General features: G+C 39.9%; 1 protein-coding gene across 1 annotated transcript in view; it reads right to left on the bottom strand.

The window, feature by feature from the left end:
• Positions 1 to 769: 769 nt before the first annotated feature.
• The window catches only part of pdzrn4 (PDZ domain containing ring finger 4), a 42,896-nt gene continuing 16,462 nt past the window's right edge, over positions 770 to 27,203 (bottom strand). The window contains exons 2-9 of the mRNA XM_075472461.1: positions 14,592 to 14,863; positions 13,704 to 13,806; positions 8,533 to 8,631; positions 7,100 to 7,162; positions 5,018 to 5,119; positions 4,698 to 4,817; positions 2,539 to 3,597; positions 770 to 2,451 (exon numbers count right to left, since the gene is read on the bottom strand). Coding sequence (XP_075328576.1) covers positions 1,879 to 2,451; positions 2,539 to 3,597; positions 4,698 to 4,817; positions 5,018 to 5,119; positions 7,100 to 7,162; positions 8,533 to 8,631; positions 13,704 to 13,806; positions 14,592 to 14,863 — 2,391 coding nt within the window. The 3' untranslated portion in view covers positions 770 to 1,878. The remainder of the gene's footprint in view (positions 2,452 to 2,538; positions 3,598 to 4,697; positions 4,818 to 5,017; positions 5,120 to 7,099; positions 7,163 to 8,532; positions 8,632 to 13,703; positions 13,807 to 14,591; positions 14,864 to 27,203) is intronic.

Raw genomic sequence — 27,203 nt, 5'->3', positions numbered from 1 at the left:
TTTTAAAAATTTCTCAAGAGCTCAGTCAGGACAACTGCTTCTTCTGCTGAATTACAGCAACAAGCAACATAGCCTATACTGCCAAGCTCCGATGAAACTACACAGCCTAGTTTATACGCTACAAACTAGTCAATGTAAACATGATGAATACAGTGTGTGCGCTTATATTGTTTTCATCTATATGACTATGTGACCACAGCCTACTTTGAGACTTTGATGGTTTAGAGCTACTTTTGCAAACACCCTCCAGGCGTCTCTGTCAAGGTCAGCTTCCTGCTATGTGCAGCACGTCTGCTGTACACTTTACATCTTTATTATGACAGCAATCCCCATATGTAAACTTATCAAATCTAAACATGAAATAGCTCTTTATTTTCGGCATCAAGGAGAGGAAAGCATTCTAGAAAAACACAGTTACCACCCACAGCTGATGAGCCCACTGCTTGAGCAAGACACTTAATAGGCTCTGTGTATGGAGGAATTACTGTGAACACAAGAGATCTAATTAGATTTAAGCTCTGAGCCTCAGTGGCATTTCGAGTTAAATGTTTAGCAGGCATAATGTTTAAATCTTAAATTAGAGCTTCTGAAATTGCTAACCCCAAAGCCATTGTGCTAGCATGGCTAAAAATGTACATATAAATGAATATATCCTGAAAGTACTGAAAGTAAATACACTCTGATGACTTTAGTCCAAAATGCAGAAATGGTCACAACTGACAAGATAGCGCTTTCTGTGGCTTTATTATTGTTTTATTACAAACACCACCATCAACAAATACTGAACTCAAGGCCTCTCCAATTAACTTTACAGTAAAAAGCAGCAGTTTCCACTTGAATGGCTGCAAAAACACCATCTTGACAGTCCCTTGACAAGTGTTGCCCTTTCAAGGATAGCCACTTAATGTAAATCAGACAGACCATAAAAAATAATTTACAATAAATATCAATCACAGTAAACAATATAAATAAGAATCTGATTAACATTTTTAAAATAAATCACTGATTTATGCTTTGAGAAAAAAGTTGGAGGTTGTCACTGATTCCATAAGCCTCGTATTAAAATCTTGACCAGAGTTTTGACTGCATGTTGAGGTAAGACTGTTTCAAAAAGCCATATGCCATGGCATATCGACGTTTTCAGTGCTTTGAATTGAGTGCTATACATTTGCCACGCAACTTTGACTCAAGTGATAACACAATAAAGGTTTTTATAAGAAGAGTTGTCCTCCAGTGATCTTTATGGGATTTCTCTTTTCTCACCTTCTGGTCTGGCATACAGTGTGGGCTACAGTACAATCAAATAGTCTCACCTTAACATCGATGGTTTGGTGATAGAATATAAATAAGAAACTGCAATAAACAGCTTACAGTACATTGACATTCAGTGTAAAAATTTCCTTACAAAAAGTTACGGAGGTTACAAACTGTGAAAAATACTATAATTTCCTCGTAAAAAAAAAGAAAAAAACGGCACCTTGAACGAGGCAAGTGAAATCGCTTCATATACAATGAAACTGTTGAATGAAGAGCATGGAGACACAATACAAAGTATACACAGTTACTGTGTTGGTTTCTCCACTTTCTTTGTGAATCTGTTTGAACCAACCTGCTACTAGATACCAGTTCATCACCGAAAAAAAGCCACTGTAAAAATGGTCACGTTCGCAATGGCTCAGGTGTGGTACGGATGGTTGAACATTCTTAAGTGTAAGTACAAAGTTGCTTCTGGATTGCTACAAAACTCGTCACCATAAACAGGTTTTTGTCCAATCTCACAAACTGATGCTTTTTCAAAACCAAGCAGTGGTTCCTGACGTGCAGGCCACGTGATATAAAAGAGCTCAGTATGAAGTAAGCTGTATCTAAATGTGTCTGTTAAACAGTTGTGACGGAAAGGAAGGCATTATGTACTTTAGAGCCCTCTGGGACTCTAGCCCCATGGCTCATCAGCTCCTGGATGGTCATCCAGTTGTCCAGGATCTTTTTGTTTCGTTTCTTCATCATCTTTTTGTGACTGAGCTCCAAGATATTGATCTCCTTCCTGCCCTCAGCTGCACTCGTAGGTCCCTCCTTTAGGCATTCGAGGCGACTCCTCTGCATGAACTCCCTTCTCTTCCTTTGCTCCCTGGCACGCGCCAAGTGCTGCTTCCTCTCTTCTTTACTCCAGTAGCGGCCCATCTTCATCTCACTTATGGCATCGTCATCTGTGGTCATACCCCCGCTCCTCTCCTCTCTGATCCTCAGTGCCCGCTCCCGCAGTATACGGTCACGAGCAGGCCTCCGTGCAACATATCGTGTCCCGTCAGCACGAACTTTGACTTTCCACTCGAGGCGGGGTTCCCCAGTCCGTCCGCTCCGGTGTACAGGATCTCGACACACACTGAGGAGACTCAGCTGGCTCTGAGAATACTCCAGGGATGAGTGCTGTTGGAGCAGCTGCATGTAGCTCTGTAACACAGGACACAGTTATCACGCTGTTGCCTTACTCACAGGCACATCAACATTAGACCCAAATACATTTTTGATGATGCATACCTGAAGTTGTTTGGAACCCCCCTGGCCATGGTAAGTGGCTGACTGATACGAAGAGCCACAAGGAAGCCCTCTCCTCAGATCTCTGGTCCTCCCCTTCTTCTCATACCTTTCATCGTCTGCCGGCAGTGCTGGGTCCGACTCGGATCGGGAAGGGTTGCTCTGGTCTGGGCTGCTAGAGATAACTGGACCTGGATCTACTGGTCTGCAATGTCTAGCTGTGCCTTGAGGCTTTGGGATAGGGATGGGAGTGGAGGGTGCTGAAGATGCCAGTCTGAGGTTTTTCTGGTTGGTGATGCTAATATGTCTCTGGAGAGAGTGGTCTGGGGATTTCTCCATACCTAGTGGCGTTGACCGAGCACTCTCTGCGGTGTTGTAGGCACTGGAACTGTCCTTCTCACGAATCTTATCACTGTCCAACCTCTCTGGGTATTCGTGGATGTCAGCCAGCCTGCCGTGCCGCTTGCGTCCATCTTTGGGGCTTCTACCTGGTGAGCGGGGCGTGGGCTGCGACTGCTCCAGCTGATGGGATTGGCGGAGCTGATGGGCTTGCATGATGCTCTGGCATTCTAACTCAATGCTCCGCAGCTCCTCATTTAGCATCCTCAACTCCTGCTCCACCCCTCCCCCGCCTCCCACATCATCTTCACCATCTTCCTCCACTCTGCCTTGCTCAGTGAGGCTGCACTCTATACTGTGTCGTATTGAGTACACCCCACATTCACCTCCATTTCGTATTTGACACTTGAGCTCTAGGAGTTGCTGGAAGCAGTTCTCCATACCCAGGACTCCGCCTCCACTATTGCGAATATTGACGACCCCTTCATGGCCTTGGACTGTGGACATTGTTCTTGTACCCTGGGTTTCCTGTTGCACCCCTTGCCTGGTGTGTGGATGCTCCGACAGCCATCGTTCCCTTAGGCATCGGGCTGGGCTCCTCCGGTGAAGTCTGGCCAGCAGAGGCTGGTGCTCTGGACTGTCTGTACTGCGTCCGAACCCACTGTCTTGATTGTTGGAGGAACAGGTAGCTGTGTCTGTTGTCATCTCCTCTTCGGCTTGATGCTGGTGTAAAACAATCCAAATAATCAGTGCTATTTCATGCAGTCACAAGAGCTTATGCTTGTTGCTTGATTGGTCATTGAATGAGAAGGGAAAATTAAGTACTCAGAAATGATATCTGTTTGGGACAAATAAGCCTCATGATTTAAGTTCTGTGATAATGTTCTGATTATAAATGCAATCAGTTGCGTTGAGTTCATCTACCATAACCCACGTTTTTACTAAGCTTCAGGGGGCAATGTGTAGGTTTGAATGAAATCTAATTATGAATTCAATACCTCTTGCCTCATCCTCGCTTTCAGTTATGTGGAAAAAACGACTGTGCAGCGGCAAAGGAAAACGTAAAAGGCATATTTCAGAGGTAGTGTTAGATTCGTCTGTTCTGACTTCTGTTATTGGAAAGTCAAAAGATGTCATGGAAGAAGGACCACAATGTCAATTGACAGAAATGTGTGACTCTTGGGTAACAAAAAAAGGAGGCCACATGGGGTCCAGTGTCTATCCAGAGTTCAGCAGGTCACTGAATGCGACAGTTTTTCTGATATGCTCACTCGTAATGTTATTTTACATTAAATTAACAGCTGCTATTAACAGAGGTGTGAGGACATGGTTGAAAAAGGAGCTTTTGTACTCTGGTATTGCTATTTTGACCAAGAATGGCACAGAAATTTCATTAACCTTAGAAAATTATGTCAGCTTGTGAAAAGTGGGCATAATATGTTTCTTTTAAGATGTATAAAAGTGACATGAAATGTCCTTGAATGTCTTTAAATCTGCCATAATTCTAATTTGTATGACAGTCACAATATCCCTAGCTACTAATATGGATTTTTAAACACAAAAGCAAAATCAATGTTTAATAAATATCCTTCCACATTTTATTATTTATCTTGACTGGACAGCAGTGAATACAAACTGGGGGACTGTGATCTAAGACTAAATAGAATATGGGACAGGGCATGATAAGTGTGGGAGCCAATGTTTCTCTCAGCTTTCCACACCCTTGGTTGAAAAGACGCTCTGGTTATATAAATCAAATACAGCCTGTTCCCCTGTCATCGTTCTGCTGGACATGTTTTGTTTCTGTGTATGTACATCCTCACCATATCTTTCCTGTCATAGCCATGTTCTCTCTGCTTTCTCCTCTCTTCCAGGATCTCCATCTTCAGCTCCTCAACCAGCTCCTGTTGCTCATCATCCAGCCAACCAGCCTCTTCCTCCAGCTGTAATCACAAGATCTTGTCAGAAACCCGTCTCTCTGGTTCTGCTCTTATGTGTAGATGTTTGTATGTGTAGGAACTCCAAGCAACCACACAGACAGGAAAAACAAAGGGAAAGGCACTTAGTGGGGAGTTATTTTTATTTGACATGACAGAGGTTGTCAAGACAGGGCAATGGGGGGGGGGGGTTGGTGTGTGTTTACCTGGGTTTCTGGCCTTGTCACCAGTAGTGTGATGCTCCTTGCTTCTTCACTTGACAGCAGGGCAACAGCTTTCTCTCGGTCTTGCACTTCACAGCCATTTATCTGTGCATCAAAGAGAAACGTGGATTGCCATGTTAATGAGAAAGAATTGATATTAAGTCCATATACCCAATATTTCATGTAGCTCTAATTATCCGCCATGAAAGGGGCAACTCATTGATCCCATTTTGCAAGGCATCTCAGTTCACATCCTGATATTTGTTCTCTGTCGCGCCTCTCATTTTCTCCCTCCATTAGTCTGCTTTTCCAAACATTTCCTTCTCCACATGTCCTCTCTACCGCCCACTTTTCTTTCTCTCTGTGAGGCATGGGCAGGCCGCAAAACCACTCGGCAAAGGGAGTCGGTCGCGAGACTCTGCTCTCACTACACCATCCAGACATACAATTAACTGTTCTTTGACAGGTGGCGTTCATCTTTTCCGCACTAGAGTAATGGGGCTGTCAGAGGAAGATAATAGGGCCAGGAGAAGAGATGGCCTTTCTCCCCCCACTAATCATTCATAGAACTAGGAAACAAACACTACTTTGAGAGAATGGAGGCACTTAAGAATGCATTATACAATAAATATAGAGATATAGGTTGGTACCCTGTTGCCCAGACTCAAAGCTACTTAAAGTGCTATTTGATTGAGATCAGTAGCAATAGCACAGATATTGTGGCATTGACAAGTATAAACAACTCATTGCTCCTTTTTTTGCATTTATTTTGATTAAATTACTTATTTTTGGAACATACATTCTAAATGTAGAGATAGAAAAAATAACTTTTTATCAGAATTAGCATCATAACGTGCCAGCATGAGAGTTTTCTTATGTTATATAAGGCCTTTAATGATAAATGAAAGTGTAATCTCAGGAAGTGCCTTGAGTACACGGGCATCCCCAAATTAGGATGCTTAGTCATGACCATTTTTATACAAATGCTGAAGATGCAAAATGGCTCAAAGCAATGTGCATTCTCACTGAAATCTCCCATCTAAAGACCTCAGAGCTCATAGTCTCTTTCATACCCTCTTGCGGAACTGAGAAAATCTTTCTGCAAAAGCCATGTCAGCGAGCCATGATTACACCTTACAGACTGTGAGACTCCAAAGGCTTAAATAGGCTTTTAGAGGTAACAGCGTTGGCCAATCAGGAAGAAGGCTCTAAGAAGTCCAAGGTGTCTTGTGTGAACTCGTTAACTCGCTGCAGGAAGTCAGACCTATGAGACACATCTGCACACCCATATCTACAAAGATTATGTATGTGCATGAATGCATGTGCATGAATGCATATGCATGTGGCTGTGCAGAAAAATGATTAGGATTTCTAAAATCAGCAGCCAGCCTCTTGTTCAGACGTAACAAGGGACTGCTGGGTTTTACACACCCGGTAACTGTTATTCATAAACCTGAGGTGGTGGGCAGATCTGTCCAGTTTATTGGAAAAACAAAGGCTACTGAAACAATTAGATTTGATTCTATTTAAGGAAAACAGGCATGTCAAAAAAAAGCTCTTCACACTGGTTCATTTTTGCATTCTGCAAGCAAAACAATGGCATCCCATTTTTCCTAAAACCTTTGATATAATTTATGTAAAGTGAACATTTTTACCACTCTGGTTAGATTTACAAAGAGGGACCCAAGTAAAAAGGAATGATATTCACAGCTCCTGACCCCATAGGGGCTTCTGCATAATGAGAGACAGAGCAAGACTGCAACAAAGAGAGTGGTCCTAGAGATGATGTAGTGCCTGGTATAACTGCAACCAAGGACTTTAATTTCCCTGGTAAAACGAGGTGATTAAATATACATATTCCTGCCCAGGCTGCAGACAACAGTCGCTTGGATATTCTCTTAAAAGACTGTCTTACAAGCAGCTTAGAGGATCCACGGGCATGTCATTTTCCACAAGAGAAAAGGTTATTCGTAGAGTGCTATGATCAAGCCTAAACAAAGTGAAGAAAAACATGACAGAAACTATGAAAGTTCATGATATAACTTGGAGTTAAAACACTTCAGTTACTCAGATGAAAATGTTCACCTGCAGAATACGATCTCCCTCCTTGATGCGTCCGTCTCTTGCTGCTATGCTGTGTGGCTCCACCTGCACAAAAGAGCACAGAAAGCAGTGCTGACATCTAGTCATTGTGCTAGTCTGAATTCTAAAAAGATGCATTATACAGTCTGTCACTACACTCTCATGTCTGCAAAAGTCAGCTTTTTTCATGTACAAAAAGATGCGTTTTTTTCCCCCTCCTCAGTCGCAGGAATGGGCGACAGAAGGTAAATGAAACATAAAAATGTGCTTGTGTTTGTGGCACAGATACGGTTCTATTTTTGCTGAGTGAATCAACACCTCTTTTTCATAACGCATCCCAGCGGATCCGAATGTAAGCCACAGCTACACTCAACAATCCTTCCTGAAACTTTGTTTTTTTTGCACTTAAGATCAGGAGACGTGAGGAAAAAAAGCAAAGCAGCTCACATCCATACACGCCTTATAATGAGGAAAATTTCAATTTTTTATTTATCCTTTTATCAAACGAATAAAAATAGATGCGCTCTGTCGTTGGGAGACCGTTTCCACCGTTTGTTCAAAGTTCCGCAGGTGCTGGTGGTCTGTGGTTTTTTTTGCCTGGTTCAAAAGGAACAGGTGAAAAACTAGAGAAGTTAAATATTCTGCATGTCTTTGTTTTTCTTCCATGCTCACCCTCGCGCTGGTGAGCTAATCCTCATAGTAGCTCTTACTTTTCACAGCCTCGCTTTCGTGTTCATAATAGGATTGAAACTGCACCTGCAGTCAAACTGGCGATTCTTTTAATCTTGTTTTCGGTGCTTGAATTCCTCGGAATTGCATCATTCATTTGAGTTTGTCTTTGGTAGCTCAATAATTTGTTTTCATTCTGCCTCATCACCAGCTTTGCAAAAGGAAGTCATTTTTTTTTTTGTGAGCTAAGAATCATTTGAATGAAAAAACCTTGTAACATATTCCCTTCTTGCTTTGTGTATTTGGTGTTCAGATGGGTTCCACTTAATGGGAGAATGTGTCATTTAACATATTGTTTGGGCAACGCAATGGCAGTCGCTCAGAGCTAATTAAAACCTCCAATTAGAACATGTTAAAGGAGAAAGAATGAGACTGGCAGGAAGGGAATCGCATTTCAAACCCGACTTCCTCTTTGGCCATGCGTGTCTCATTCTTAGTTGATATTTTTGATTGGAAAACATTTTTCTCTCCTTCCTCCCTAATTCAGTCAGAGTCTTTCTCTCCTTTTTATTATGCAAAGATGGGGATGCATGTGGGATTTATTCAATCTTTTAATAACTTCCTGCTACAATGACACTGATCATGGGGCCTTCGTGAACAGACTGCGAGTAAGTGCTTCTCTAGGGCTTTTAAAAAGCACAGTCCACCAAAACCCAAAATGAAATGGTTAGACGTGGTAACAAGGTGCAGTATTAGATTCCATGTACCTGGCTGACATAGATGCCTGTGTCCTCCTCATCGTCGGTCCTGTAGCACAGCGTCAGACCAAGCTTTTCCTGGCAGTTCTGCCTACACAGCTCCACTTCCTGTCACACACAAACAAAAGAAAAAACTACTCATTTAACAAAAGTTAAATGCGTAGCTTTTGTTTTAGCAAAATATCAACATCATACGTATAAAGACAAAAATATAGATATTGCGCACTCAATATCTGGTGGAACACCTTTGTATAAATTGCACCTTGACCAGATGCTCCTGGGAGCAACTGCTATGCTTCTGGTAGAATTTTATCTGATTATTTTGACCACTCCTCTTGGTAGAGTTAATTTAAATTGCTTAGTGTCCTGTAGGTTTCTGTAGGTTTCAGGTCCTACCACTGGAAAGTTAATTCCAAAAAGTTATTGTTAACCTGCTCTGCCCATGCTTTATCTCGGTAGGTTATGATGTACCCTTGGGACTGCTTTCCAAAGACCCAATCAGTTTCAACTTTCTATCTGATTGGTTTGAGGTAATGCTGAAGAATTCTGAGGTAGTTCTCATACTTCATTATCCTATCCGCTTTGTGAAACTTAGAACTTTCACAAGCAGAGTATAATGTTCCCACCACCATTATTAACAGTTTAAAGGATAAGATCGGTTTTTTGACATTGGGCCCTTGATTTCACAATATAACATGATGTTCTACTCACCCCTGCTTGTTGTTGAACATTTGGAGCTGTTCCGAAGATATTCGCGAGGCGTCTGGCTGCTCTCTTGAGATATTCGGCCATGAAACGGTTTCCTATGGGCAAGCTTATACAGGCACAAACTATGCTGTTTATAATTTATTAATTACTCTACACTAGCACTGATAACGTGGAGGTGCGTCGCTTACTTAAAAAAATCCGGGTTATTGTAATTTTGATTTTTTTTGTCGTAAAGTGGGTGTTACTGACGTCCTCATCGTGCTACTGCCACAGACAGCCCACAGACCTGCTGCCTATTTATTCATTCGGCTAAAATTCAAAATTAGTAACCCGGATTTTTTTAAGTAAGCGACGTACCTCCACGTTATCAGTGCTAGTGTAGAGTAATTAATAAATTATAAACAGCATAGTTTGTGCCTGTATAAGCTTGCCCATAGGAAACCGTTTCATGGCCGAATATCTCAAGAGAGCAGCCAGACGCCTCGCGAATATCTTCGGAACAGCTCCAAATGACCAACAACAAGCAGGGGTGAGTAGAACATCATGTTATAATGTGAAATCAAGGGCCCAATGTCAAAAAACCGGTCTTATCCTTTAAGTCAGCAGCTAATGTAAACCAGAAGGTTTCGGATCGGGAGCTTCTTCTGTTCTTTGTCTGGAACACGCAGTTAGGCTTAGTAAGTGTATATCTCCAGAATGTTTTACTCTCTTGAAGAATTAGGCTGCTTGTAAAACAGCGCTGCTTTAACACAACACCAGCTGTAAGGCCTTTGCACACCAATACCTTATTTTTTTTTATTTGCATCTTTTAAAAAAAAAATCAATCACGTGATAAAATTCGTTCCATATAGAAAGCTTGCACACAGGGTCTCATTCCTATAGTTAATCTATCTGTCAGAGATATTTGCTTTAAAAGGCCAGCTTTAAGGCTGTGAAGACAATTTTGTGATCCATTGACTTCAATGTGGAAAAAGGAAAAGGTAAATACCTGCTCCATCTCATCTGGAATCAATTAATCCTGTACTATTTTATTGTTTTCTCATAAAGTCCTTGAATCTGGGGACAAAGACATTTTTATATACTCCGGATGCAGTCAAAATACATTTGACTGATGTGAAAAATCAAAGAAAATGTAACCAATTTGAAACTTTTATGATTGACTACAGAATACAGAACAGTTCTATAACTCGTTATCAGATACCTATCCAAGAACATTGGATGGAAATTAAATGCATAGCACCATCATGTGACTTATGCATCAATCAATGGGAAGTCTGTAACTATCAAACTGGACTCACCACAAAGATACAGGGCAGGTCTTTAATGTATATGTTCCCCTCCTACCAGAAAATTCGATAAGTTTAGTCCTACTCACAACTGATTCCTTTTGATCTCCACTGTGTATGAAGGTAATCACACACAGATAACTCCAGGGGTATTCTTTATTAACCTATCACTGCCAAATTCATTTCACCGCTGTGATGATATGAAAGGAAGCATGGGGTAAAATGGGGCTGAGGATGGTGGTTGGGCAAGAGTGAACCCCCAGCCCTCTCTTTCTCTGTCATGGGAAACCACAATAGCAGAGATTGACAGAAAAAGAAATTAATTTATGTGGCGTTCAGCCCCCTGTGCAAACAGCCCTGACCTTCAAAGGTTGAGATGTGCAAGGAGTTTATGATATTGTATCACCATGTGCTACTCTCTACTACCCACGCTCCTCACCTGTTCAGTACACTGGCCGATTTGTACAAAACCCTGAAAGTGAAATAACAGCTGCAGGCAATGAGATTACATGGCATAATGTCAGTGCACACTGGGTGGTTCACCAGGTGTCTGAAGATTACTGGAATTTGTGGCTTGATTAGTTATGATTAGATCATAATCTACACTGCTGTGGAGTTTCACGTTTGCAGCAGTGACTTAAAACTCATTTCAGCTGGCTAACAATGGACGGAATTTATCTTTGTGACATGATTTCCCAGTTTAATATGAATGTATATGAGGAAAAATAAAGACATATTGACGGTAGGTGAAATTATGTCTTTTAGGGGCATGTTAAACATCTGGTACCAACACCGCAATCTGGCATGCACTTAACTGCTACCCATGTTTCATTCAGAAGTAATTACCGCCAAGTGTAATGTTCACTGGCTCATTGTGTCCTCATTACAGGTGATGACTTCCTTTCAGCTGCTGGTATCAGCCATCTTTACTGCACAATAATAATTTTGTGGACTCCAAATATAAGCAAAAAAGAAATATATGACTTTTAAATGAATTACTTTTAGATGAAACAATGCCTCAAGCTTTTTTTTAGTTCCTTATTTACTGTCTAAATATATGAATTATGAGCTTACACAATCAATACACCTGTGGTGTTATTAAAAGGCAATAATTAATCCTCGCCTTATCCCTTTAGCGGTAGAGGTGCTTTAGAGTTTGATCCATATATTTTCCCCTGCACCACTCAAAGCTCAATACAGCCTTTTGTGTTTGCATTCAAATATTTCTGCTCAATTGTGGTTTTGAAGATTTAAAAATCCAGCATTTGAAGTTTGGCTCCCGCTGACAATACATAATTAAACTATTAATATAAGACTCATTTGGGAAACACTGGCTGTGTAACTGGCTGCTGTCTGGCAGACTGTTGCCACTTCATTAACTGCTCTGTGCGACCTGGGGATCAAACATAGTATTCATTAAAAATCTGCTATTATTCAACTTTACTTTGGGAGGGAGGGAGACGTAAATATCTAAACGCTGTGCAAACCGTTCTTTAACACACATTTCCATATCCGCATTTTTGACTGTGAGAATGGCAATTTTAAGTGAATTATGTTCTATGCTAGCAATCAAAGCACCCATACTGCATGCAAAAGTAATAGGTCTGCTGTTACCTGGCACTATTATGGTGTGCTAGATTTGGCAGAAGTAGCAGGAGTATTATGACAGCAGGCGTACCCATGTGAACAATCAGTTTGAAGTGAAGCTAAACCTGTCTGTCAGAAGTAATGTTCCTGGGAATGGCAGCCCTATTCAGTTTCAACCAAGAGGAAAGCCATTCTTGTTTCAGTTAGATACACATGGATGGACAGGGGAAAGTGAGGACAGCTGATTTGGTGTGTTCATGTGCTGCAGGTGGGGGTAGAAGTGTGTACATGTTGTACTGCTGACCTTGTTCTGATACAACTGCTATTACCGCAAACTAGCCTGCTGCCTCCACTCCACACCCAACCCACATATGAGTTTTTTTTTCTTTTTTTCATACATATGATGCTGAAAGGTATTAGGCCACAGCTGGCAGCAGAGGGATCCTAATGATCCACAATGCAGTTCACTGAACCAGGAAGTGCCTATTAAACCAGGGAGAATCACTAAGAGTAGCAAATATCACCCATCACTGTCACATGGCAAGACCTCCAGGTAGACTGGCTGACATCATGTGGTATGATGTATCTGCCACCATGGAAATGTGGTGCAGAATGTGAACGTACAGCGTATGTTTGATATTTCTACTTGGAGAGTGGAAATTTTAAACTGATGAAGCCATGGGAGGGCAGGCTAGGGAGTCACCAAATACATTAGAATTGACCCTCTGTTGACAGTTTGCATTTACATTTAGACATTTAGAAGATGCTTTTATCCAAAACAACTTACAACTGAGCAACAGCATTCAAGCTTTAGTGCAGGAAGAGACATTGGTCAATACAATAAGTGCTAAATATATTTAAATCTATTCCAAGGACAGAGTACAAGACGAGCAGATACAGCCCCACACATTTACTGCAGGAGTGCAAGTAAGTGCAGGTTAGATGTGTTAGGGTGTTAGGAGAGGATGTGTTTCCAGAAGAGATGAACCCTCAAGAGATTACTTAAGACAGAAAGGGAAATCTTTTCTCTGATTGCATTTGGTCAGATGTTCCACCATCATGGAACCACAAATGAGAACATTAAAATGACATCACCCTGTGCCTTGGTATGGCAGAACCAAATGATGTTCATAGGTGGAACACAGTAATCAAGAGAGAGCGTAAACCTGTATGACTGAGTTTAGAGAGCTGGCTGTTATGAGATTCAGCCAACCAGTGAAGTTCAATGAGTCATTTCAAATTTCCTTATTTGTTGATCAAAAAGACGCTTCACCGTGTCTCGGACAATCTGTAGGAGTTTCACTGTGAAGGCTGGGAGAAAAGCATTGCAGTATCCAAAGTAAGATATAACCATGTCCTTTGCCAAGAGTGAGGTGACATATTGACTAAGACAAGACCTTATTTTTATGATGCTGTAAAGTGAAATGGCAACAGGACCGAGAGAGAAATGCAACATTGACAGAGAAGGACAACTGGTCATCAATCGTGGCACAGGCTACAGGTTTGTAGCCTGGGTGTAAGAACCTGGGTGTAAGAATCCTCGTAAAGTTGATATGAAGTTTCATAGCAACTTAGATAGATAAAAAAAAAAAACTGTACCTCATACTCATAGTCTTCAGTCCTCTCAACCTCTGCTGGGGTGTTAGACAGGTACTCTGGACATTCATAGAACTCATGTTCCATGGTGTGGATGGAATGACAGCTACAGAGAAAAGAAGCAGTTATGTTAAAGGTCTTTCCTGTCCTGTTTATTCCCATATACATGTGCCTTTAAATTTCCTCTATGGCTTTATTCTATGCCATGTTCAGTTACTTCTGGTTCCTACCCATTCTTTATCATCACAGACTTGTACACATTTTGTGAAGTAGATTTTACTATTATTAGCCATTTTTATGTCACAATTCTTAACAATGATTTTCATGTAGCAAGAAAATGTCAAACCAGCAATGTCAACCATTCCTCTCATTAAAGCCATGGCCTCTGAAATGATGTTTTCTCCATTATCTCTGATCAAGACTGACAGATTTATAGTTTTATGAGACAAACTGAGGAAAGCCATATAAATACCAACAGAATGGATGCAGTATCAGGGTGTCTGTTCTGTCAGCCCATTGGCTTATAATCGCCCAGCAAAAGTCTCCATTAAAGAAAATGGATGTAGCACACTGAACCAATTATAGCATGCCAGTTCGACAGTGCATAATGATATCGGTGCTTAGTTTTGTTTGAGGTTTCCACATTGTGGCAAAGCCGATAATGGCTACTGTGAAATGGAAGAGAACAGCAGTTCAACCTTAGGGGAAGCTTCAGAATCACTTTATGCAAAAAAAACTGTTTCCTGACATTGGTTCCCAAAATTTAGAGCAAACCCTTTTCCAACCGATCTGTGTCTTCTCACACCAACGTGACTCACTTTCTGTACCCATCAGGGAATAGTTGGGATGCTAAAGTTCCCTACAGTTACACAGTTAAGTCATTGCCCTTACCTGTCAGAGAGCAGGAAGGGACAGATGTCGGGCACTGGTGGGGTAACCGGCCGAAGCTTGGCAAGTGCCATGATGTGTTCAAAGGTGATGTCCGTTTGTGTGCAAACATCAACCACACACACATCCTGCGGTGAGCCACTGTGGCTAGGCACAGCAGCGTTGGTGGCTCTGGTGGGGGTTCGTCTGAGAACCTGGACAACAATGGGGTCTCGCCTGATGGCCTCCACCACCGCGTCTTCATGTTCAGCCTTGGAGAAGTCACGCCCATTAACCTAGGGTAGCAGAGGGCAAAATGAGGTGATTCTTGCTCTGTATCAGTTGACAGAAATCTTCAGTGTTTATTGTACTGTCTGTGAGAAGGAAGAGAGACAGCTGAGCAAAAAAGCCGAAGGAGACCTTGCAAACCTTTCTTATTTTTCAAACCAATGTTCACCTATGAATGATCTATGAGTCATGGAGCAACTTATTCCACATTCCGGCCAGCAAACCTTGTTGTACCTTTCAAGTCTCTCCAGTTCTCCATCATAAATAAATAATTTACAAGACAAATGCTTTAAGGGCTCTTTGGCAGGTTTTTGTGTTTTTTTTTTTTTTACCAGCACAGTTCATTTTCCCAGCAGATTCAGACATTTAAATTGACCAATTGTCTAAAACATGTGCTATGCTTTGACGACACACACATTTACAGAGACTGTATAATGTACTAGGCTGCTGCATTTACTAAACCAGCCAAAAAAATACCAAATTTTGCTTAAATGGGCTTTTCCATGGTTTTCTCATTCTTTTTCAAATTAATCTAACTGAGCCGCATCATTTACACTGACTTCCTACCACTTTAAGCCCATTAGACATAGAATGATAATACTAATTCAGATGAATGAGAAGCAAAATGGGAAGAAGCAGCACGACATCACGTCCATGACTGCCAAGATAACAAGTGTGTGCCACACGGGAAACAATGGAAAGAAGGCATGTTTGTGTCAAACATTGCAATGACTGCTTTCAATGTCCATATTCATTGATCTATGGCACACTGGCAATTTTTCATGGCTTTTTTCATCCCTGTACATATTTCCGGGTTTAAGATTTTAAGTGTGCCCATTCTTAGTTTGTCACATCCTCAAACTGATTATTAGCATTGGTTGTGTATGTCTGTAAGTATCAGACTGATACCAAGCCTCAGCCTTTAAGCCTTTGCATAAAATGTGGACATTCATGTCAGTTGTCGGCATTATTATTGGTTATACATCTTTGAAACTTGAAGAGTGCTCAGGATGGTGGTCAGTAGCAGCCAATTATGCCTACAGAAAGCATCATAGTCATTGGTATCAATCTACTGGTATCATTCTGATTGACTCGTACATGATAAATTTGTTGCTATGTTAGGGCTGACAGATGACAAATTTGCATTAAATATTGCAAAAGCTTACAGAGATAGTTGCAACAAACCTGTGAAAGTTTTCATGTTTGTGCTCAAATTTCTCAAACCGACTCAACTATCACATTGTCAAAGAGCCACAGATACAAGTATAGTTCCACAACATTTATTTTCACCAGGCAGACACTTTCACTTTCATTCAGAGAGACTATTCTGGAAGGCAAGGAGTCATTGTAAGTACACCTGCATGAGTGTTTACCTGCTGTTGTTCCTCTATCCAATCTGCCCGTTGGTGAGCTAACTGGGAGCTGATTAATGGCTGGCAGATGTCACAAAGACAGAGGATAATGGCTCAGAACGTTTAGGTTTTATGTACGCGTGTGTGTGTGTAGGTGTTTATGTACATCAAATACACAAAAGCATTAGAGATAATTAAACCACAAATGAGGATATTAAGTTTGAGAAAGGCTTTAATGCTTTGGCTTAACTGAGATGCAGATTCTGCCAAATGGTTCATAGTCAAAAAGCTCATTCATGTATTTCTTTTTCCTCATGTCCAGTTTAAAATTGCATTTCTTTTCGATTTGTAATCGGTCTCATTTACATTTTTATCACACATAATTTGCATTAAATATGCAGTAACTCATACAAACAACATTTCCGATGCACTTTAAATTTTTCTGTTTTGTTTTTCAAATAATTCACCCATGTTTTGTGTCATTGTTGTTTACCCGAGGACAGTGTCCCCACAGGAGTTGTAGTTCAGTTCAATCAGAGCAGCTTCCTTTCTATGTGCATGTGTGTATGGTTGGTTTGGATATCAGGCATGAAAGCCATATACACGACCAGTAGATGTACTGAGATGTAGATAGCAAACAGTTTCCATTTTGACTACATGATCCCTTTCTCACACCTCAACTGTGATCTTGTGACCAAGATGACAAAGACACAATATCACTTCATTATATCATCTGATATGACCCATGAAAGTTTCGCAGGAGGAATAAAAATAGTCCAGAGTTCATGGCAGCCCCTCGGGAGAGCTGAAATGAACCAACTATATTGCACCACTTTCATACACCTCTCAAGTTAAAGGTTATCATTGCCAATAAAAATGGTTCCCAGTAGCCCTAAACCAAATCCTATTGTCTGTTCAAATACTCCCTCCTAAAGGTTAAGGTTCAAAGAGGTGTGTTACATTTCGGGAGGAACATACTGTGGCTCATGAATGCAATCTTACTTTGTATATTCGTTGAGGGCACGCACTCAGAAAACCAGAGAAATGAAAATGTTATTGGTTGATTTTGGACCATGTTTTTTGTTGACTGCTTTCCTGTTTATGCAGTAATATTATGAATATATAAAGATATTGCTGCAGATCTAATAGCACATTTGAGTAGTGTTGGCAGAATTACAAAAGCAAGTTTCCAATTGAGAATAATGAGATTAATTTAGAAAAATGTTGGAGTTGGAAAAACACAAGTTTGCTAATTTAATTGTACACAATTTTTTGACCATTTACCAAAATTTATGCTTAAACGTGAAGGACAAAAGTGCTGGAGCAACAAATTAAACACCAAAACTGGAGAATCTATGTCATTTACATGAGAAAAACAAGGTCTTAATGGGATTGGATCAGCTAAAAGCTTGTTAAGATGCACTCAAAACTAAAAAAGAGTGAACATTTCAGAATCTATAGAGAAAAGCAAATAGTGTATGATTAAATACATCGAAATGTATGATTTTTAAGTGAGGTAGAGGATCAATCACATGAGACTGAGAGGGAACTCTCTTTCTAGTCTTAACACTGTTCATTTTTGCTTTACCCTTCAGCAAGATTAGTTTCGCAAGTGTCACTCTTATTCTTTTGAGTGATTAAAACCACTTCCAATTATAAACATTTATATCAAATCAAATCAAATCAAATTTATTTGTATAGCACATTTCAAAGTGCTTTACATAAAATAAAAGCATTGCAGCAGGGAGTGCAAGAAGCATTAAAAATACATAAAAGAATATAAAGAGAGAAAAATAAAATCATTTAAATGAATTTAAAAACAGTCAACAGTCTAGATAAGTTAAAAGATATTTCATGCATAGACACATGAGAAAAGAAATGTCTTTAACCTGGATTTAAAAATGTCTCCATTTGGTGAAAGTTTAATCTCCACTGGCAGTTTGTTCCACTTATTTGCAGCATAACAGCTAAATGCTGTTTCTCCATGTTTAGTCTGGACTCTGGACTGGACCAGCTGACCTGAGTTCTTGGATCTAAGAGCTCTGCTGGGTTTATATTCTCTGAACATATCACAGATGTATTTTGGGCCTAAACCGTTCTGGGATTTGTAAACCATCAGCAGGCTTTTAAAATCTATTCTGTGACTGACTGGAACCCAGTGTAAATATTTTAAAACTGGTGTGGTGTGTTCAGATCTCTTAGTCCGGGTTAAAACTCTAGCAGCAGCGTTCTGGATGAGCTGCAGATGTTTAATGCTCTTTTTGGGAAGTCCAGTTAAAAGAGCATTACAGTAATCGAGTCTACTGGAGATGAATGCATGGATGAGTTTCTCCTGGTCTTTTTGGGAGAGGAAACCTTTAATTCTGTTGATGTTTCTGAGGTGGTAAAAAGCTGCCTTGGTGACAGCTTTGATGTGGCTGCTGAAAATCAGATCTGAGTCTATCAACACTCCGAGGTTACCAACTTGGTCAGTGATTGTAAGGTCCGGAGTCTCAAGATATTTACCAACGCTGACCCTCTTCTCTTTGCTACCAAACAGAATGATCTCAGTTTTGTCTTCATTTAATTGTAGAAAATTCTCTCTCATCCAGGTGTTTACTTCCTCCAGACACTGACACAGTACGTCTTCTGGGCTGCAGTCGTCCGGTGACAGAGACACATAAAGTTGTGTATCGTCTGCATAACTGTGATAATTGATGTTAAAGTTCTGCAATATCTGACCCAAAGGGAGCATATACAAGTTAAACAGAAGAGGTCCAAGAATTGACCCCTGGGGGACTCCACAAGTCATGGCCACTCACTCAGATTCATAGCTGCCAATTGTAACAAAATAACTCCGGCCTTCTAAGTAGGACCTGAACCAGTTAAGGACCGCTCCAGAAAGTCCAACCCAGTTTTCCAGCCTGTGCAACAGGATTCTATGATCTACAGTATCAAATGCAGCGCTGAGGTCCAACAGAACCAGGACTGAAACATTACCAGAATCAGTATTCAACCTGATGTCGTTTAACACTTTGACCAGAGCTGTTTCAGTGCTGTGATGACGTCTGAAGCCTGATTGAAAGTTATCAAGACTTCCACTTTCATTCAGAAAGTCGTTGAGCTGGTTAAATACAACTTTCTCAACAATCTTGGATATAAAAGAGAGGTTAGAGACAGGTCTGTAGTTGTTCATCATAGAGGCATCTAGAGTTCTCTTCTTTAGGAGTGGCTTAATGGCAGCTGTCTTTAGTGACTTGGGAAAAATGCCTGATGCCAGTGAGCTGTTAACTATTCGTAGGAGATCACTTTCTACTGAGGTAAAAACGGTTTTTAAAAAGTCGGATAGTATCATGTCCAGAGAACAAGTTGTTGATTTCAGCTGCCGAACTGTTTCCTCTAGGATTTTTAAATTAACAATATTAAATTGTGACATAACGTCAGAGTTATTTCTAGGTTTTAGACACAGATTAGTTTTCTTGTTTGTCTGTGTTGCGTTAATGAATTGTCTAATTGTTTTGATTTTTTGGCTAAAAAAATCTATATCTATCAGAGGCATTAAGATCTTGCAGCATCAAAGTACTGTACATATGTGACTTAATGAAGATACGTTTACACATCCTGGAGTATCTCCAGCATTATCCAGATTGTATCCCCATTAGAAAAGTTCTCTGAATATTGAGGAAAAAAAAGTGTAAATGTGAAGTATTGATTTGATTGATTTGTCGAGACAGGCTTGAGACACAGTGAAAGCCGATGTGTCAGGGTTTTATCAGTTAGCCTTTAAGATGGCTAAATGTCGTTTCCACTCCTGAATACGAACATGAGTGGTAAAAAAAACTCTGCGATAAGAATAAGTGTTTGTTTGTGCGTGTATGTGCGTGTCTGTTGGACAGAGATAAGAGCCAAACCACTCAACCTCTCAGCTAAATCTGACAGATACGATGCCATTGTGAGCAAATGGAATCAAACACACATGTTCACGCACAGTTTGAGCTTTACATCATCTCCAGACAGACTTTAAGCATCTATACAATGTGGTCGTATGCATAAATCACGTTTGAGTAGGTTTACAATGGATCATGATACCCTGCGGTGCAGAGATCCACCCAGCTACTCAAAGGGTTAACAGTTAATCTAAGACTTCTTGGTACGTTCATTTTTTTTTTACTAACAAATATCCACTTGAATTCCCTTAGAAAAACATACCATTTCTTTCACTGCACCAGTAGTTCATGGTTTTGACTGTGTTGTCATCTACAATTAAACAGTATGGAATTCTCAATAAGTGTGGGAACCTGTTACATTCACAGAATAGCAGTTCTTGATCAACCATTGTTGATTAAATGAAATAGCCATGTGCTCCACAGGCTTATCTAAAGTGACCTTGAATTACATGACTGCTTTTCATGTTAGGACATCCAGCACTGTCACAACACATTTTAAGCAAATAGAGACGATCTGCGAGTAAGCGATGTAATAGAATGCGCTGCCTCCAAGCATGCTTGGGATGTCAGTGTATTGTGGGAAAACAGCCACTTCTCTACCAATATATTAGGTTAACTTATTGGGGAAGAAAAAAGAAGGAAGGATTCCTACACATCCACACATACTCAGACCAAAGGGTGCTGTGGAGAAGTCTTCTTTACAAAATGATCTCCTATTGTCTTTTCCAAAAGCTATGTTTCTGTAGCTTGATGGAAAACATCATAGGACTAAGGAAATGTAGTAGGAAAAAATCCTTATGGGCTTAGGAAAAGACAACCACACTGCCATCACAACCTGCAAACTGCAGAACTTAAACTACAAACGTTAGATAAATATAGATAAATAAAATGTTGGGGTTAATCGAAGGCAATAGCAGTGTGCCCAACAGACTTTTCTGGTGTGACTCTAAACTGCATTACTGCATTTAATGTAAGAACATCCCACATAGTCACAATACCACTCATGCGAACAGAGACAATCTGCTTGTAAATGTTGTGGTATAGCACACTACACACAGGTATGTTGTGGGATGTTAAAGAATTATGAAAATCATTTGTTCCTCTCCCTAGACATTTGGCTATATCCGAGTTAGCCAGGAACAACTCGTTGTTGTGTATGTTGTAACATACAGTGGAAATTGGGGCCTCTTTCATGCCCTCAGGAAAAATGCTCTGCCGGCAGGTCCAGTCACCGTCGGACCATATACGTACATTTTTATCAGTAGATATACTGACAAAGACTTTCTCTGTTAGATTATAAACTATATTTGTGATGGCTGTTTTATTTCCTTTTAATATCTCTTCGCATGATGAGGTTTTGTGGGGGAACCACACCCGCAGAAGGCCATTTTTGCCACCAGTCATTATAAAATGTGACCAAGGAGAATATTCAGCACAGGTAAAGAACTTGTCATTGCCCCTGCATTCAAAGACTTTTTTAGAGATGTGCTTAAAGTAACAAGGGTCATGGATTTAGATGATTCACCACAGATGATGATTGATTCCATACAAGGAAAGTATTGCAAATTGCTGAATGTTTCAGGAAAAATTGGAATCCTGAAACAAAAAAAAATCTTTGGAAACAGTCTTTAGGAGGGATGAAGTGTATGCAACTGGATAGTGCCCCAGGTTTTTTTTCTCAAACATGTTTTCGCAAAAGAGCCCATTTTTACATATATCGTAGGAAATGAACACGGATCAACTCTGATTCGTTGATGCAAGATGCCAACATATCCCCCATTGTGGAATGGGCAAAACTGGTCTATAAATAAATTTAAGTTAATCTGGATATATGAAATTTTTTGTGATTGCTATGAAGCAAAAGCCATTTTCAGTCTGAGCAAGATACAATCTTATTACCTCAACTGCCTCTATGAAGTCACCTTTGAAAGACATTTGATTTTTAATAGCTTCTATCATTTCTGCTCTTTTATTTTGTTCTATTTACACATTTAGATTAAGCTTTGACATTAAAGCAGTTTGCAAGAGTCCAGGAGCAGGCAATTTTAGCAATCCCATTGCAATTTTCCCTCAAATGTCATTGCGAAAAATTAGTCTTAAAATTGAAAATAAAGAACTGTCAGGAAACACTTAAATATGGTGGTCTTGGATTTTTAAAGTAATTAGCTAGGAATTACAAAATAATAAGTATCAATCCATTTTCTGCCCATTATCTGGGACAGGATTGAGCAAAGATCTGAGCAAAGATACTCAGATTCTCCTCTTCCCAGCTAACTCGTGGGATTTTTGATCAAGGTGACAAACGATATCCGCCTGAACACAGACGCAGACAAAGTCTCAGTCTTAGTTCTGCTGGACCAGAGTGCTGCCTTTGACACAGTTGACCGTGCAATCTTATTACAAAGTTTAGAAGACTGGGTGGGAATCTCTGGTAGTGCTTTAAACTTCTATCTCGAGGACAGGAAATATTTTGTTGAAATTGGTAACTGCGTCTCAGACCAAATGGCTATGACCTGTGGGGTTCCCCAGGGGTCAATCCTGGGCCCCCTATTGCAGTGTTGTATAGTAACAAAGTAAAAATACTTCACTACTGTGCTTCAGTATATTTGGGAATACTTTGTACTTTCCTCGAGTTTAAAATTTTTTGACAACTTTCACTTTTACTTCACTATATTTCTGAACTTAATTGCATACTTTTACTCCAATACATTTTCATTGTTCGGTTTAGTTACTCGTTACAAAAAAAAGAGGGAGAGAGAGAGAAAAAAAACGCAACAGTGTTTTGACCCCATGCCTGTTATGCCTGCCCAAAGACGTGGAAATTCTGTCTTACAGAAACTCCCCTTTTTTAGGTTTTAAGGTAGTTTTACAAAAAAGGTCTTCCTCTTCAGATGCCAGATAAGCTGCAGTTCCCTCCCAATTCTTTTTTTTCTTTTGTATAATGACCGGTTGTGTGTGCACCTCCTATAGCTTGTGAAGTACAGTAATCGTAACAGCTTTTTTTCTTGGTGATGTTGGCCGCATTTTCTGTACTGAGTTATTTTATTTATTTTTTAGAAAGGTTTACAAAAGGGGTTTCAAACTGGACTCCCTCTTCAGATGCCAGATAAGCTTCAGTTTTATCCTATTGTTTTCTTTTGTTTTCTTTTTTGTATAAACCTTTGTTTATAATGATGGCAATAACAGTAGCAGCCTCTTTTGTTTCATTTTTTTCTTAATGGTGTAATGTACGCCTCATTTTCAGCACTGACCTTACTTGAAGAAGAAAAACTTAAAGGTTCACAAAGTTTGTATTTTCTGTCTAAACCTGGTCTAAATTTTGCCTGCACTTGGTTGTGTGTAGATTTTAAATGTATTTGACCTTCAAAGTTTACCAAAATATAAAAAATGTCATTCAAACTGCATTTGCCTTGTTTACTTTTTACTTATACTTTTCATTACATTACTTAAGTACATCTATTTTTACAGTAATTCTCATTCTTAAGTACAAGACGTTTCGGATACTTTAAGACTTTAACTCAAGTAACATTTCAGTCAGTGACTTGGACTTTTACCAAAGTCATATTTTGGAGGGGTACCTATACTTTTACTTGAGTGTGAGATTTCAGTACTTTATACAACACTGCCCTATTGTTCAATCTCTACATGCTTCCACTAGGCCAGCTAATACACAGCTATAATGTGTCCTACCACAACTATGCAGATGACACTCAAATCTACATGTCACTGATGGCAGGAGAACACGGGCCTGTAGATACGTTGTGTCACTGAACAGATCAGTGTGTGGATGCCAAACTATTTTCTCCAGCTAAACTGAAATCATTGTCTGTGGCCCACAGAAACAAAGAGAAAGTGTCAGTCACCTCTCTAAAACCTAATAATCAGGTTAGAAATCTCGGGGTAATATTGGACTCAGACTTGAACTTTAACAGCCACATTAAATCAATAACATCAGCAAATTTTTAACCCTAACCAGGTGATATCATCACCCAAACCCAGCCAAGTGGTGACCAAGTTTTGTTGTAGTGTTTATACCTGTAACCAAGGCAACCAGCAAAAATGGCTGCCATTAAGGTAAAGTGCATTGTAAATAGAGTCCATTCTCAGGTTAGAAATCTCAGGGTCATATTGGACCCAGACCTGAACTTTAACAGCCACATTAAATCAATAACATCAGCAGCTTTTTACCATCTAAAAGATATGGCCAGAATCAAAGGAATAGTGTCTAAACCAGACTTGGAAAGACTAATCCATGCGTTTGTCTCCAGCAGGTTAGACTGCTGTAACGGCCTGCTCACTGGGCTCTAAACGGGCTGTAAGACAGCTGCAGTACATCCAGAATGCTGCTGCTCGAGTCCCGACTAGAACCAGGAAATACGACCATATTAGTCCAGTGCTCAGGTCTCTGCACTGGCTTCCTGTTGCTCAGAAAATAGACTTTAAAACAGCTCTGCTTGTGTACTAGTCTCTTCATGGTCCAGCGCCAAAGTACATCTTTGACATGTTAGAGCCATATGAACCAACTCTGAGAACCTCAGAGAGGAGTCTCCTGCTGGGGCCCAGAGTCGGGACTAAACAAGGTGAGGCTGCGTTTCAGTTTCATGCTTCTAAAATCTGGAACAGTCTTCCAGAATGTCAATAGAATGACCATAGAAACACTTTTACAATATATGTGGGTATGAGAGATTCAGAAGGTGAGACTCAGCTAATCTTTTGTTTTGACATAATGTATTTTATGTACTTGTGGCTCTGTTTTGACAGATGGTCAATTAGCACTGATTGGTTACTAAGTCCCACTGAAAAAAATAACATCGAAATTAAAGACTGGACAGTCTATAGTATGCTCATTCCAGAATCTTCACTTGAGCCTGAGCTTCACTGTGCAAGTCATCGAGCTACCGATGACGTGCAAACTACCGCACACAGGTGATGTGGTGGGTGGGTCCAATCCCTCCCACATGTATATGCTTAACTAGATCCAACTTGGCCTAGTTGTGCTCTACATACTCCATTTTTCATCTTTCTGGAAAAAGTCTAAGTGCATTTTAATACAGCCAAAATTCCAAATACAACGGCTCTCATTCACACATTTTTCTGTTTCTTTTGTCACTCAAATACTTACATCTCTCTCATCTATATAGATAGAAGGGAGGAGGCTGGATAACCTTGTAGAGTGGCATAACTTTCTATTGCAAATCTGATTCAATAGCTGAATGACACATTCAGTGTTCACATATATGAAACAAGTGTGAGGCCACTTTGTGTAAGTGCTGCAGCATCTTTGGTAACTTTGGCAAGGATGTGTAGCTTTTCTCCTTAGCAATAAAAGTTTCTGTTACCTCATAATTTGCTGGGAGTTTGGCAACTGCATTGGTCAGCGGCTGGATGTTCAACTTGTTTCAACTCTTATAGCTGGCAGAATATGTAAATACATTTGTGGTCAACTTTAACAGTAGCTACCTCACAGCCTGGTGCTTCCTTAACAGTGAAACTCAATAGGTACAAATCAAATTGAATTGTGACACCAAGAACTGAAATCACATGTAATCATGTGACACATAAAGTTCCGTAGGCTTTGTTGAAATGCATCTGCTGGCTACCCATCAGCCCTTCTTAGGGCACACTGTGAACATGATGTCGAGGGTGAGTGCACAGGTAGACTGCCTGAACACAGCCATAATTAAAAGAAAATTGTTGCTTGTGCACTGTACTTAAAAAGTATTTATTTCATGTGACATTTAAAAGAAAATAGTACATAGTCTCAAGCCACAAGTAAATAGATTAAAATTTTTTCATTTACTGATACAATGAAGCAATTCTGGGGCACATATAATTAAAGCCTGGCAGCTATAACTTGTTTTATGCAGCAGTTGGGTAACTGCTGGAGGACATGCAGCACTCAACGTTATTTTTGTGAACTTCAGCTCAACACAAGCGAGATAGAAAACCGCAATACTTGTGAGTGAGGAAGCACATGTAGCGAGCATTAGTAATTTTAAAAAAATCTTCTCTTTCTTCTCTTCCTGCATTGGGATGATTTAAGAGGTCTCACTGTCAGAAATATCTAATTTCAATAAGAAAAGTCTCCTCCTCCCAATATAAACTGGTGCAACAAAGGAAAAGACAATCTTGTTTTTGTACATTTGAAAGTGCAAGTGGACCATCTTAGTCAACGCCTTGTGCCAGATGAAAATACTTGAAACTAATGTCTATGTTTAGTTTGAACACAGAGACAAGGTTTGATTATGCCAAAAAAGATGAAGAAGAATCTAAAGTCCATTCATGAAGTTTTAGGTGGCATGCCCAGCCTTCTTATTTATTGATTTTCTCAAAGGGTGCAACATTAGCTTTTTCAGTTTTTTCCTTGTACTATTAACTATAGGACACAATTAACTCTTCCAGATTCGGATCTTGAATTTAGTTGTGAATTTAGCAGGTTTTCCAAATGCAGAGACACCTTTTAGAACAAGGGGACTGACATCTCTCCCATTAATGACACGGAATGGCTGCTCTTCGTACGCTCATCCACTCCAGTTGTTTTGATAGGACAGAGGATCATCTTTGACTGTTTTGTAGGTTAAGCTGAGTACAAGCATGACTTTCTGAGATATTTAGTTATTTAATTTAAACTAAAATGCTCGCATGGGAGTGAGCTACCACCCAGTGAACAGTGAATGTGTTTTCAAAATTGTTCCAATGATCGATGATTCAAATATTGAAAATATATGAAAATATATCATTGTTCATTGTCTATGTTTCTACTGAAATCTGTCAACCATGATTTGAAAAGATAGGAAGGTAGTTATTGTTAACCTTAACATTTAACTTATTCCTTTAAGGAGAGGAGACTTGTGGAACTTTTACTATAACTGTGATGGCAAGCTCAGATTGTCAAACTTTCATTCATTCAGGATCATGAATAATCTCTGTTTGTTTTGATATACATGAACAACATTTCTCTTTTGCACTTTAGCCAGGCTTGACCATCTTTTCCAATCAGCAACTGCTTCTTATGCATCGTTATGCTCTGCTCTTTCACATTTCTGTATCACACCAATTAATCAAAATGA

This window comes from Odontesthes bonariensis, chromosome 8 (genome assembly GCF_027942865.1).
Source record: "Odontesthes bonariensis isolate fOdoBon6 chromosome 8, fOdoBon6.hap1, whole genome shotgun sequence".
NCBI classification, from domain to species: domain Eukaryota; kingdom Metazoa; phylum Chordata; class Actinopteri; order Atheriniformes; family Atherinopsidae; genus Odontesthes; species Odontesthes bonariensis.
The sequence above is the reverse complement of the archived record's forward strand: the minus strand, read 5'-3'. Positions and strand labels throughout refer to the sequence as shown.